This window comes from Poeciliopsis prolifica, unplaced genomic scaffold, assembly GCF_027474105.1.
Source record: "Poeciliopsis prolifica strain line A6 unplaced genomic scaffold, Auburn_PproV2 SCAFFOLD005, whole genome shotgun sequence".
In the NCBI taxonomy this organism is placed as follows: domain Eukaryota; kingdom Metazoa; phylum Chordata; class Actinopteri; order Cyprinodontiformes; family Poeciliidae; genus Poeciliopsis; species Poeciliopsis prolifica.
In genome coordinates this window covers 1,767,201-1,780,991 of record NW_026562380.1, presented here as the reverse complement: position 1 = coordinate 1,780,991, position 13,791 = coordinate 1,767,201, and the positions used below count along the sequence as shown (strand labels likewise).

Genomic DNA, 13,791 nt, shown 5'->3' with positions numbered 1-13,791 from the left:
TGACCTCATCTCAAACTTCTCATTTTTTCGCAAAGATTTTGGTGTGAAACTGAGTTAATAACAATAAGACGAATGTACATTCTGATTGACTTCAGAGGGTTACTCTCAGATCTAATGATTTGTTTGAGCTATTTATTTCAAGATTGAGAGATTTAAGCTGCTCTTGGAAATGGTAAATTAATTTATATTTGTTGGTTCTCCCCTTGCTTTCTGTTTTCCGGTACCTAGTGCTATAGCTAGCATATTGTGTTATGCTAGCTACCCTGCTGGTAGCATAGCATTGGTGCGAGTGCACTACCAGCTAGCTAGGATAGAACTGGTGGTAGCTAGCATAGCTAATTAGTCTGAAGAAATCAAGCTCTTCTGTCCTTTTTAGTGCTGTCAATAATGGTTATGTATACACTGCTCATACCCAAACCCTTTCTATCTGCTACGCTGCAGCTGGTTCACCTAACATAGCCTGTCCTGAATGTTAATGCTGGTCAGTTAGAATAACCACCATGAGCAAGTACTACAGCCATACACAGATGTGATTGACAGCGCTACGACCCTCCTCCTGGCTCTGATTGGTTGTTTTTGACCATATTTCTTAGCCCAGGTAGGAGGTGGAGCAGATTTTTAAAAATCAGATTATCTGTATCAAAACATACTGTCACAACATGGTGACAGTTTTAAAGAAATATCTAACAAAAAACATATTTTTACCATAAAGGTTATATACCACAGCTTTTAAACACATGTAGTTCTAAAAATAACATGTTAAAGTGATCAATTTGATCAAGGTTTATATAGATCTGGTAATAAAATGGTTGCTACAACTGCGACTGTAAAACTATATTTCACATATGCAAGTGTGTGCGCAAACTCTGAGGCTCCCACAATATTCCAACCCACAGCATCACAACACAAGCATTAATCCCAAACCTCTTATCTCCCCATTTCAGCAGCAATGCTTCTGTCAGATCAGTAATAGACCTCAAAAGATTGAGGAGTGATGACCACCCACACGGGTGGAGCTAAGCGATAGGATGGAGGAGGCCTGCACCTCAAACGCAGCCTTTATTTATCACAGTGGAGTGGAAACAGCAGAGCAGATCGGACGCAATCCACGGGGCTTCACAGGATAGAAAGAGAGAAATGACAAGATCGCGTGACGGCAGGGAAGCGTCCGATTAGGTCAGACGTCGCAACAATAAGGGAGCAACAAAAAGAGATTTCGGAACAAATACATCAAAAGAAACCACTGACAAAGTATTGCACATATACAGAAATAACCAAACTGAAAAATAACAAAAATGTTATTCATTCATGTGCCCATATGTTAATTTTAGGCCAAAATACAAAAGTCATGAAGGAGGAAGTTCAGCATCTCTGCTTCTATAGAAGTGAATAGAGGAATAGAACAGATTGATTAACAAGATTTCAGAAAAAAAGTTAATCAATTTTTCCATTTCATTTGGATCATTTGTGAATTAAAGAAAAAATATATTTTTACATATTTTTTCAAACTGTCACCTTGTTGCGTCATGATACAGATAATCTAATTAATATAAATCTCCACCTCCTGCAGAGCTATCAATGTCATCTAAAGAAATGTGGCGCTCTTGATCAAAAACAACCAATCAGAGCTGGGAGGAGGGTCGAAGCGCTGTCAATCACGTTTGTGTACCGCTGTTACATGTGTTAATTGAGAGAAACAACTTACAGTTTCTGGAAAAACCTTTTAACCGCCATCATTGGTGATTTTGCTAACTAGCTTTAGCACTCAGGACAGGCTATGTTGTGTATGCGTTGCGTGTACACAACCATTATTGACAGCACTAAAGACAGAGGAGCTTGATTCTTTTCAGATTATCTCGTATTATACTGTCATGACATAGCAGCAGTTGCAACAAACAAAACATATTAATTTTAAAATGTATGTAAAGCAGCTTATTTTTGTTTCAATTTCTTTCAGTTTCAAATCTTTTTTATTCCATATCATTTTTTTGTTTAGTATCAAATTTTGTCTTTTTAAGTCTCATCTCTTAAAGTTTTATTTTTTCCTCATAGTGGCATGACATAGTGGCAGTGGTCACAAATGAAAAACATTTTAATTTTTAAATGTGTGTACTGCAGCTTTAAGTCAAACTTTTACTAATTAAACTGGAAGAATGTGAAGGAAGTTGAGACCTTAAATGATAATAGATGAAGTATTTAAAAATGTGCATAAAAATGTTTTTGAGTGTAAATAAAAGCCAAATCAAAAATATTCAAGTGCTTATTTCTGTTTTATTTATTGTTTTTTGAGGGGGTAGAAGGGTATTTTGGATATACTATATGTCTACCAGTTCCAGTGTTTAATGTTCTTCATAAAATTAAAGTTTATTGATCTTTGAGGGAGAAAACTTGAATTATTGTCATTTATAGCAATAATTATTGGACAATTTATCATCTAGCAAAATTTGTTATTGTGAAAGGCTTACAGGATGCAATTACTTCTATACTTAAGAACAATTTAGAGTCATAAGTTAACCGATTCCTGTGGGAGGAAACCAGAGTACCCAGAGAGGACTGACACACACACTGGGAGAAAACGCAAACTCCCAGCATATAAACCTCCGAATGAGATTTAAACACACACACCCACCCTGAGGCGGTCGCTCTGCTAATCCCAGGTCTGTTATCTGCAGCTCACAGCCAGCGCCGCTGCTGTCAGAACAAGTAATGAACTTCAAAAGAATGAAGAACGATGACCACTCGCGCAAATGGGCCCTGCCAGATCCCAGATACTGCATTAGAGCCACATTTCACACACACATTATTTATTTCAGCCTGCTGGACTAAAACATGAACATATCCAGTTACTGTAATGTCTTGTATCACAGAAAAGGGGGGGGAAACTGAAAGCTGCTGCAGATGCAGCTGGAGAAGTCCTGAGGAAAATAAGTAGAATGACGGTGATGTGGCGAGGCTGTTATTTAGTAATGGAAACGCTTAACAAGAAAAATACGTAACGTCTGATTGTGTTATTTCAGAGTTAGAGCAGCTCTCAGCAGGAGTGGCTTCACCTGCTCAGTAGAAAACTGAAACATTGAATAATTCAATAAACCTCCAGCTAAGATTCAGGGTCTTCCAGGTCACTGGACTGAAATGAGAGAAAATTTCCTTTCTTGTTTCCAAAAAGGAAATAGTAAATAGTGTCCATAGAAAGTAGAGATCCAACGAACCGGTATTATCTGTATCGGTATCAACACTGAAAAAAATTCCAGGTGTCACTGACAATGTGCCCATCAGGAAGGTCGGATCTATTCAGTTTTAATTCTATATTTTTGGACAAAAACTTTTGAAAATGAAACTTAAAAGTGAAACTGAGAATAATTTTCAAATCTACTTTTCAGATTCAATGATTTATTTGTTAGAATTTCAGATTTACTTTTCAAATTCAAACTTTTCTTGATTTATTTTTTTGTTTTGATTTTTAGGTAATTTTTTTTTAGTTTCAAGTTTTTTTCAGATTTATTTATTTATTATCAAAAACATTTTTGAGTTTCAACTTTTTTCTGTTTTATTTTTCAGTATCAGATTTTTTTATTTGCTTTTTAAAAATTACTTCAATTATTTTTTCAGTTTCAAATTTTATTTAATATATTTTCAGGGGTTTTTTTGTTTCAATTTTTTCAGTTGAATAACTTTTTTATTCTGTATCAATTGTTTTGTTTCAACTATTTTTACAATTTTTTTATTCTGTTTTTGAAGTTTCAACTCTTACAGTTTATATTTTGTGGTATAATTTTTTTTTATGCTTTTCAGTTTTAAATATTTTATTTTCAGTTAGATTTTTTTTTCAGTTTAAATTTCTTTGACCAAACTTTGTTTGGCCCCAATTTAGCTCCATAAAATTTTACACAAATTATTCTTAAAGTGTTCAAAATAATATTTAAATATCTTTATTAAGAAGCTAGCTTCCTGTTAGCTGTTGAAACCCAACTATGTGATTTCATAATGGGATCTGCAAATAATCAGTATGAGAAAGCAGAGGGAGGATACTGGTCAGTCTGTGGCCTCTTGAAGCCCTCTGGTAGGTGGGCTTCATACAGCTGGCGGGCTCTGGTGTTCCCCATGTCCACCATACTCTGCAAAAACAGTGAAAAACAATAATAAACACTTAACAGAAAAAGGAACAACAGAAATGATTGTGATTGGTGAAAGAATCATCCCAGTGCACAGCAGGTTCTTTCACGCATCACATTTGCATTCAGCTCATTTTGCCCACCGACTCCTTTGCATGCGTGCACGCACACCGTGAAAGGACACACTGGTTGTATGCAACAAGGCCAAATTAAGAGGAGGGTGATGGATGGGGTGATGATAGGAGAAACGGAGGAGACAGAGTCGGAATAATCAGGCATCCAGAATTAATTAGTCACTGAATACAGTGATTAACATTCTAAGTGAGACGCTCCACCACTCACACACAGCTGACGGAGAGGCGAATCCAGCTACTTTAACACACACACACACCAAACAGCTGAATCTATTAACAACTGAATGATTTTAAAAAAGACAGGAAGGTTCGTATATGTCTGATAACACAGGATGGACTGTGAGGAAAGTAAAAAAAATGCTAAGCTAATCACAAGAAGCTTATATTATATCCATGTGTTTACATACGAGTTCCTATGATAACCAGGAAGATGGATGGATGGTAGATATGGGAAAACTATATATATATATATATATATATATATATATATATATAAAGATCTAGATATATAGATATATATCTATATATATATATCTATATATATCTATATATATATATATAGATATATATAGATATATATATATATAGATATATATCTATATATATATCTATATATATCTATATATATATATAGATATATAGATATATATATATATATAATATCTATATATATATCAACTGAATGATATATATATCTATATATATATATATCTATATATATATATATATAGATATATATAGATATATATCTATATATCTAGATCTTTATATATATATAAATATATATATAATTCCTCTGCTTTTAGATCTGAATCATCTTTGCTGCTTCAATAAAATCTTTTCTTTTGGGCTTAAAGGCAACGACTCGAGTCATTTTCAAACGACACAAATCCTTTTTTCTCCCAACTTCTTTCTTTTAATCCCCATCTTTCTTCTTTATTTTCAGAAATGAAAACTCCACACGTCTAACCCAGCAAATAAGTGAATAAAATAGAAAAGGTATGTCTACTTCAAGCCAAATATTGATTAGCCTTTGTGGCTCACATTGTGGTTCAGATACCTGGATCTGCTCAGGTGTCCACTGGTCCAAGTTGACTGATTTGACTCTGGAGATGTGGACGCCCAGGTTGCGGTGGATCCCGGCGCAGCGGATGCACATGAACACCCCGAGGTTCCATGACGCCCATCGAGGCCCTTTAACGGGAAGAGGAAGAAGAACACCTTCACTTTAAAAAGCTTCCATGATTAGAATTCAAATGCAACACATTCCAGAATTATAATTAGGCCTGTTGCAATCAATCAATTAAGATAACTAAAACAAACTCAATCATTTCCATTTGGATGATTTGTCGTTTTTCTCTTTCTACTGGATGACAAAAGTTTCATCGTTAACCAAGGTGTTTTGGCCTTAACTATACATTTTTAAAAGACAATTTTGTTTGCAGAGACTCCATAATTAATTTTATTTTCTGTCTATATTGTTTTGTTTATTTATTTGTGACATTTAAAATGTCTTCTAGAGATTTTATATTAAAATATAAATTGTTCTTTTGATTTAACTAGATTAGGGGTGTCCAAAGTGCGGCCCCAGGGGCCATTTGCAGCTAAACCCTTTTTCTCTGCCTACATCTCCCAGAATGCTGTGCGGTTTTGGATCTGAGCTCAGTGAATATCCTACATATTAAATATTATCTGTTGATATCGATCGTGTGTCTATCATGTAATATATAATTGATTTATTTTCCAGCCCATCTTAAGTTTAAGTGGTCTCCAGTGAAATCTGTCACAGGAATTCAACAACCAGCATGTAGAAAGAGACAGAAAATTACCCAGGCTCAAACCAAATCTCTATGGGGATGAATAGGAGACGGCACAGAAATGACAGTGAAATTATTTTAATAGGCTGGTGGCTGCAATCCCGCCACAGCACTCATGCTCCATCCCCATCCAGAACATGAAGCTTACTTGTGACTTTAAACACATAAAGTGCAACGGCTTAACTTTTATGGATCCAGGCTACATAATGGTGATGCAGGAAGCCTAGTGGACTTGCTGGGTTCGACTAAGAGCATCATCGTGCTAATGCAGTGGCACTAATGCGCTATCCAGCCTGAGGGGGCATTAAAGCAGCAGAATGAGTGTTAAGCCTAAAATCAAGCAGTTCAGCCATTGTAAGCTGGACTCTATTTGTTGGAAATCTATCAAGATCTGTCAGACTTCAGCTTGGTCTGCTTTCAAATCACCTCTGTTTTACTGATGATATTATCATATTTACAAACTTTACATGTCCATCTTAACGGAATCACTTTCACAAAGCGTCGTGCTCATTTTAAAAGGGTTACAGAGGTGAAAAATTGGTCTAATAAACTATCCCAATCAAAACACAATAAGAAAAGACAAGTACATTTTCACTAGAAGTGTCCTAGTGAAAATGTAATACAACTTTTTCACTTCCAATACAATAACTATATTGCACCTTTAAGTATTGGTCAATGACACAAATCACTAAAATTCAGAAATACCTTACAACATACTTTTATTACTTTCTGTGGTGTAAATGTTACATATAAAAAAAGAGTTAATCAAGAGGTATTTGTAAAAATCAAGTTTATTTGCATATTACTTGACATTACAAGTTAGTTAGAATTACCAAAATCATTTATATTTCCTCAATGCCACAATAATAAGGTAAAGGATATTTCAGATTTATTAATCTCAATATCAGAGGTTTAGAAACAGAATGATTCCCATCTCTTTATCTACAGCAAGCTTTAAAAAGTAAAGTAATATTTTAAATAAATTTGTGCTAGGAAAAAAGCTGATAGTCTATTAAAACGTAAAAATTTTTGTGATGGAGTCCAAAATGTTTGAGCCAAGTCATGAGAAAATACTTCTAAATCCTGAATGAACGTTTGTGCCATTCAGATTTTGAAGAAACTAATAAATAAATCTTTGACATCTTCTCCTTTAGAGATTAATTTACTTTGCTTCCTGTTTCTGTTGTTAAAGATACTAGCCTCCCGTTTGAACACAACAAAAGCTGAACAAACACATATTAAGATGGCTACTCCTAAACACAGCAAAGGCAAGTATTCAAACACATTCTTACACATAGCTGTAGTTCCGTTAACCAAGTTGAAACTACAAAAATAAATCCACTTAAGAAACACGACAATTTCGGTTAAAAAAATACAATATATATAGATATATATAGATATCTATATATATTGCGCTGGGATGATAGTTTCTCAGCCGAACAAAATATTTTTACGTCTCACAAGTCACGTGATCAACACACGAACGCTACTACCAAAAGCCACGAAGAAGACAACAGGAAGTAGTCTTCTTTGAGTCTTTTTTTTCCGGACATCGTCCTTTGAAGGATGCAGACCCTGAATTCGGACTCCATCGGAGCTCTCACTGAATTGTCAACCGCCGATAAAAATCAAAAAGAAAATGACGTCGCTTATTACGTAGCTTTTCAGTCCAACGGCTGAATAAGACGCAAACGTCTCCTCTGATGGCTAATATTTACATCCATCGCCGCTGTCTTTTTTTTAACAAACGTATTAATCTCGCGTGAACAAGCGAATTCACGCGTGATTTTGACATCACTTCTTATTTAGGCTAATGGAAACACCGCGATTGCGTTTTTTGTCTTCCTCGTGTCACGGCCACCGACGGCACACGCATACAAAGTGAAACACGGATGGCAAGGCGTCTATGGCAAGGCGTCCCAGCACATTGAGAAACACCCAGCAGCCTTGATGAGTGACAGCAGACAAGAAGAGATGCTGAGAGGGGGGCAGCTAGCAGAGCTTGAAATTAAAGCCCCAACTGTCAACTCGAGGACAGTCAGCAGAACAACTGGAGGGCTGCTGTGTTGGGAAGTGTGCGACAGTGGCACAGAGGAGGAGCTGAGACTATGAGCTGAGCTCACAGCTGAAATATTTCAAATAAACAGTCACATGATTTTCAGAGTGTCGCTCTGATGATTGGAAGAGAAATTTTCTGTCTGACAGGAAAAACAAACACCAAATGAGCCTAAATGTCGTTATGCTAACTGTGTGGTGTGAAGGTGGAGGGGTGGTAATTTGGGCTTGTTCACAAGAAAAACTACTGTGCAAAATTCACTATTTGGACATTTTTATACTTCCAAAAGCATTTATCTGGAAATGTGTTAAACCCAGAACCTCTCAAGTGGCATACTTTTAGCTTCACCTTATTCAAATTCTGTTATATAAAAAAGTAATTAAGCACCTTTTGCAATACAATTATTCATTTGTTCATTGAAAAACAATCTGCAGGTCAGCAGACGTAAAACCATACACTAGGGGCATGCAAAGTCACTGCATTTTAGGCAAAAAATATTTATTTTCTTACTGAAAAAATAAATTTTGTTGTTTATTTGCATTTTTATGTATTTTTTAGTGTTTTATAAAATTGGCTTAAGTGGTTAAATAAAAAATCAGCAAAACAAGTCATTTTCTTTTATCTACAATTCATTACTAAAATAATCATCAGCTGCAGCTCTAGTTTGGCTACAACAAAAAATATTTTTGGAGAGTAAAGGGGGAAAATAATTTGCTAATAATCAAACTTAAATCAATTCCTAGAAAATAAAAGACCATTTATTTTATTAATCCAATATAAAAAGGGGATTCATATTTCAAATAGATTCAAATTCCATAAATTAAACAACCAGAATTTGATTTGGATTTCTTTTTAATCGCAACAATTTAGTTATCCCTGCTGCTTGAGCGTCTTTTGAAACCACACATTTTCCTTCTACTCAATTTTCCATTAATGAAGATGAATACAGTACTAATTGAACAACCAGCTCCTTAAGCAACAAACCCTTCTGATTTTTCTAGTTGCACCTTGCTCTGCACCACAAAAACCTTAGCAGACAGCTATTAAAAAGCATTATTTCAAGTCTATTAGTCTACACTTTCACATAATTTCTCCAATACAACATCCTAAAAACGTCCTAATATTCAATGTACATCTAGCCAAGATAGTGCGGTTTATTTTATTATATGTTCTTTATTTAAGTTTTTAAAGGAAACCATTAATCTTGGGTTAAAAGGCTGAGTGCTTCTGCTGCTGCAAGCAGGAAAGTAAACCATCTCTGTGCTGAATTCTCCTTTACAGAAGGTTTACAACCTCCATTTGCTAATTAATAGAAATTTCCCTCACTGTAAATTACAGAACTATAGCGTGGAAACTAGAGTGCTGGAAAACAGAGAACAAGATTCCAATTTGGGAAAAACACAGCAGCTCTGTGCTGCCCCCTGCTGTTTTCCCGAGGGAATACAGAGCCAAGAAATATGAAGAGAAAAATCTGAATGTTAAGAAATGATGAGTACTCAGAAGCAATTATGAGCTGAACAGACAGATAAGGAAACAAAACACAAGAAATGTCTTAGGATATAATAGTTTGTAAATCAGACATTTTTAATATCTGCTGAAAACAAATTAAAAAGGCACCAAATGAGACAGTAGAGTTTTCTACCTGCTGGCGATAAACGGCATTGCAGGAAGGATTTCAATTACATCCAAAATTCTTCAAACCCTTAGCCAATTCAGATTATTTTAATTCAGCCGAGACGTTTGTTTGGATATGAGATAAGCATCTCTCAAAAGATATGACAATGTAAAAGTACTACCAATTTCTGTTCTAATGTCATTTTTAATAAAATGTAAATGTTAAAAGTTACAAACAAGTTTGTAGAAGAAAACCTCAAAAGGTTCGACCCAAGTCGTTCATCTTAAAAGACAGTTATAGCCAAATCTGCGTAGACTTTTTCATTTGAGAAAAGTTACAAGAAAAAAAATCTAAAAAAAATGTTCTAGCAAGATTTTGTTGTTTTGAAAATGAAATAGAACTTCAGACCTAAACTTACTTTCAGTTCCAAGTCAAATTTTTCGTTCAGCGATTTAGTGTGGCTGAAAAATGTTTCACAATATAAGCCTTTTGTGTGAGTCAATATCAATAATTATTGATTAGTTTTTGTTTTGAATATCTCAAACACCAAATATCCAAACCAGTGATATGATGCTGTTTTATCCAGATTTCACTCCATGCTGTTGTTTTTTATTTTGAAGCAGTTTTGAGTCACAATGGTGAAACGTTAAACTGCTGCTGTGCAAGCGACTCAAGGTCTTTGCTAGGTAACCAAAGAATGAGTTAATTGATGCCACTAACCTTGCCCTACGATTATTCTTTCTTGCTAACTTTGAAAACGTGTAGCTTCCCCTAAATTAATTTTCCCAGGTAAATTGTAATCTGCCAAATTACTTGACTGTTTTATGAACTTTTAGTTCAATATAGATTGACATCCATGTTGAAGGTTTGCTTGTCTGCTTTTAAGAATTTTTTAAGTGGCTAGATGTTTATATTTGTGCTCTTATTTTTGAGTGGCAGAAAACTACACTGCAGTTTCACTTCCTATATGTTTGTCATTCACAATAAGCAAATTATGTTTATTCTGAACTCAGAATGCATTTTTGCAGACAGTTTAACATTACTAATAATTAAAAATTAGCCACACAGTTTTATAGTTGTTGGGTACTGGTCTACCACTCTAGTTTAGCATATTTATTAGCATATTTATGCTAATTTAGCATAAATAATGTTCTTTTGTTTAAAAAAAAAACTACAAATTTTTTGGCCCTGAATAAATATGTTGAAATAAAGGTAGATTTTTTTCAATGTTAAGTTAATCTTCTTCAGTAAAATATGCATTTATGTTAAAGCTGTCCTTCTGACAGTGAACTGCTATCAAACCAGGTCATCAAAGCGGCGAGATGCCTGAAAGCACTAGATATGATCTGCTGAGGTTGCACAGAATGTGCCAACCAGGAAAATTCATAATTTCTATCCAAACTGATGCTGACATCAAGCCAAGAACTGATACAGCTTGTGCAGCACTTGATTCACATCGAGGCTGAACTCTAGTAGACAAACACAACGAACGAACGAAACTGATATGAGGGAGAATCTCATCTGTCATGGATCCACATGGAGGGAAAAATGTAGGGCAGTGTGTGAAGACAAGCAGGACAGAGGGTGAAATTACAGCTCAGATGAATCAGCACTCTGCAGAGTTTCATCATGTAGCCATGCAGCCGCACCCCTGACACACCGCCTGCAGCTGGCAGGAAATAACAACTACACGCAGTGTCGCTCCAAAGACTAAAAGAGCTGATCAACGGCAGCAGAGCTCAGCAATCTGAGTGGTGGTCAGCAGCTGCATCAGTTCCTTGCCATGGAAATCTAATCCTAATTACAAAAAGTGACCATTTGCATTGCACCATATGCCTAGATTTATACCAATCTCGACCACACAATATTATTCCAAGGGCCACAAAAAGGCTCCCGGGCTGCACTTTGAAGAACCCTGTAGAGATATTCCACTAATTAAAACAACACCCCTGTTTGTTCCAAGCATGTGTACCAGAATATTCAGGTTTTGATTTGTGATAAATCTATTAAAAAAATTAAAAACTGATCAAAAACCCACCCAGCTCAAAAACCATTCCTCAATTCCAGAGAATAAGCAGAAAAAGAACCGATAGATGAATCACGGACTCACTGATTGCGGAAGAGGCGCGGCGATGACGCAAAAGAGACGTCATCTCACCCAGCGGTAACCCCCATATGTCCCTTTTAAAACCCAATTCATTAATTAAAAAGTGCATCCTTTCACATTGATGTGCAATAATAGCAATACTTGATTATACAGCAAGATTTTGTTGGGAATTGTAGCTCAACCATTGATTTAAATGCATACAAATTTCTGCACAGTCTACATAATAATCATTTTAATTACATCTGAAATATGCCGAATTAAGGAAGCACATCTCCGCTTTTATCACACGTATTTGCTCATATGGTATTTTATAATTTTGTGCAAGAGGATGATAAAGTTTCGTTTTTTCTAATGGAGTCTGGTGAAGATGCTGCAGCAACAGAATACCAATGTGTGGTTTTTTTTCTTTTCTTTTTTTTTTTTTTTTTTTAACAGGACGCAATCAGAGCAAGAACGCCTCAGATTCCACGCTGCTACACGGGACACGCACGTTTTCCACTCATTAATAACCCAGTCAAGGACACGACATCGATACTACAGCTTCAAGTTACCCACAGTGAACCCACTTCCAACCGGAATAAAGAGGCCTTCAGGTACATAATAAAAGAAACGCATTTAAACTTCATATAAACAGAAAATAGAAGGCAATTATTTTTAAGGAAAAAAATAAACGATAGATGCACAATTTTAATTAAAAAAAAAACAACACATTTTTAATTATAGAAATATAATAATACCTTTTCAAATATTTTATTTTGAAAATATTCGGCGGAAGTTTTGTCATCCTGTTTATTTTAATACCATCCTACCTTAAAAATAAATAATAAAAAAATACATTTTCGTTTTGTAAATTTAATCCCTGAGTGATTAAAATGTATCAATGAAAATTACAAGCACGCGAGTGTAAAATGCAGCAGAGACGTGCATTGCTATGATGGTGGACAATGTCCAAGCGTGTCCCCGGTCTCTGTGGACCGTGTCCTGCCTACCTTTAGCCTCACAGTCTGCACAGTACTTGTTGTCCTCTTCTCGCAGCAGTTTGGTAAGAATGGCCTGATGCTGCTCGTTCAGTTTCTGGGCTTTTTCTCTCTCCGACCGGGTCGTCATCTCGCTTTCCGCGGTGGGGCGATGAGTCCAGCTGGGTGGGGAGCCGTGGGAGTCCTCGGTGCCGGTTAACGAGGGAGGGACGTCCTCATGATGAAGCCGCGCCGCCCTGAACTCTCCGGTTAGCTACCAACCTGCTAGCAGCGGCAGGTTGGATGGATGTTGAGGTATCATCCCTGCTGCGTTCACGACTGTGGGAATTTACAGTGTGACGCCTGATTCACAGAGGCAAATTTAGAGTGGGGAGAAACGTTGGACGACGGGAAAAACAGAGAAAAAGAAGAGGAGATTTCCGCCAAAAACACAAAAAACAACTCGAAGACTTTGAGATGAATCTCAGAAATTTAATTGACAAAACATGGAAATTTCTGAGGTCGAAAAGTAAAAAAAAACAATTTTTGTATTTTTTTTTCTTGAAATTTTCTGAGGCACAAGAACATTTCTGAATTTGAAAAGTAAAGAAATTGCTATAAAAAGTTTGAAAAGTTAAAAATTTGCTAACAAAATCTAATTTTGAGATTATTCTCACAAATGTAGAAAAAACATGGACATATCAGAGGTTGAAAAGTCAAAAATTTGATTGAAAAAATTTGTTGTCCTAATAAAATAAAATTTTGAGATGAATCAAAAATGTTTTTAGAAAAAAAAATGTTTTTGAAAACTCAAACATTTCCTCAAAATTTTGGGAATAATCTCAGAAATTTTTTGGGGGGGGAAGACCATGAAAATTTCTGTTTTTCGAAAGTCCAAACTTTTGTTTTAATTTAACCTTAGAATTTAATTCTAGAATTTTTAACTAAAAACTTTATAAGATTTATTTCAAAATGTTCTTGTTTTTCAGAATTT

General features: G+C 35.4%; 1 protein-coding gene across 4 annotated transcripts in view; it reads right to left on the bottom strand.

The window, feature by feature from the left end:
- smap1 (small ArfGAP 1) overlaps nt 1–13,129 on the bottom strand; it is a 66,057-nt gene extending 52,928 nt beyond the window's left edge. For all 4 annotated transcript variants that reach the window (XM_055029476.1, XM_055029477.1, XM_055029478.1 and 1 more), the window contains exons 1-3: nt 12,831–13,129; nt 5,307–5,440; nt 4,030–4,115 (exon numbers count right to left, since the gene is read on the bottom strand). In XM_055029476.1, coding sequence (XP_054885451.1) covers nt 4,030–4,115; nt 5,307–5,440; nt 12,831–12,948 — 338 coding nt within the window. In that variant the 5' untranslated portion in view covers nt 12,949–13,129. The remainder of the gene's footprint in view (nt 1–4,029; nt 4,116–5,306; nt 5,441–12,830) is intronic.
- Between the last annotated feature and the right edge of the window lie 662 nt (nt 13,130–13,791).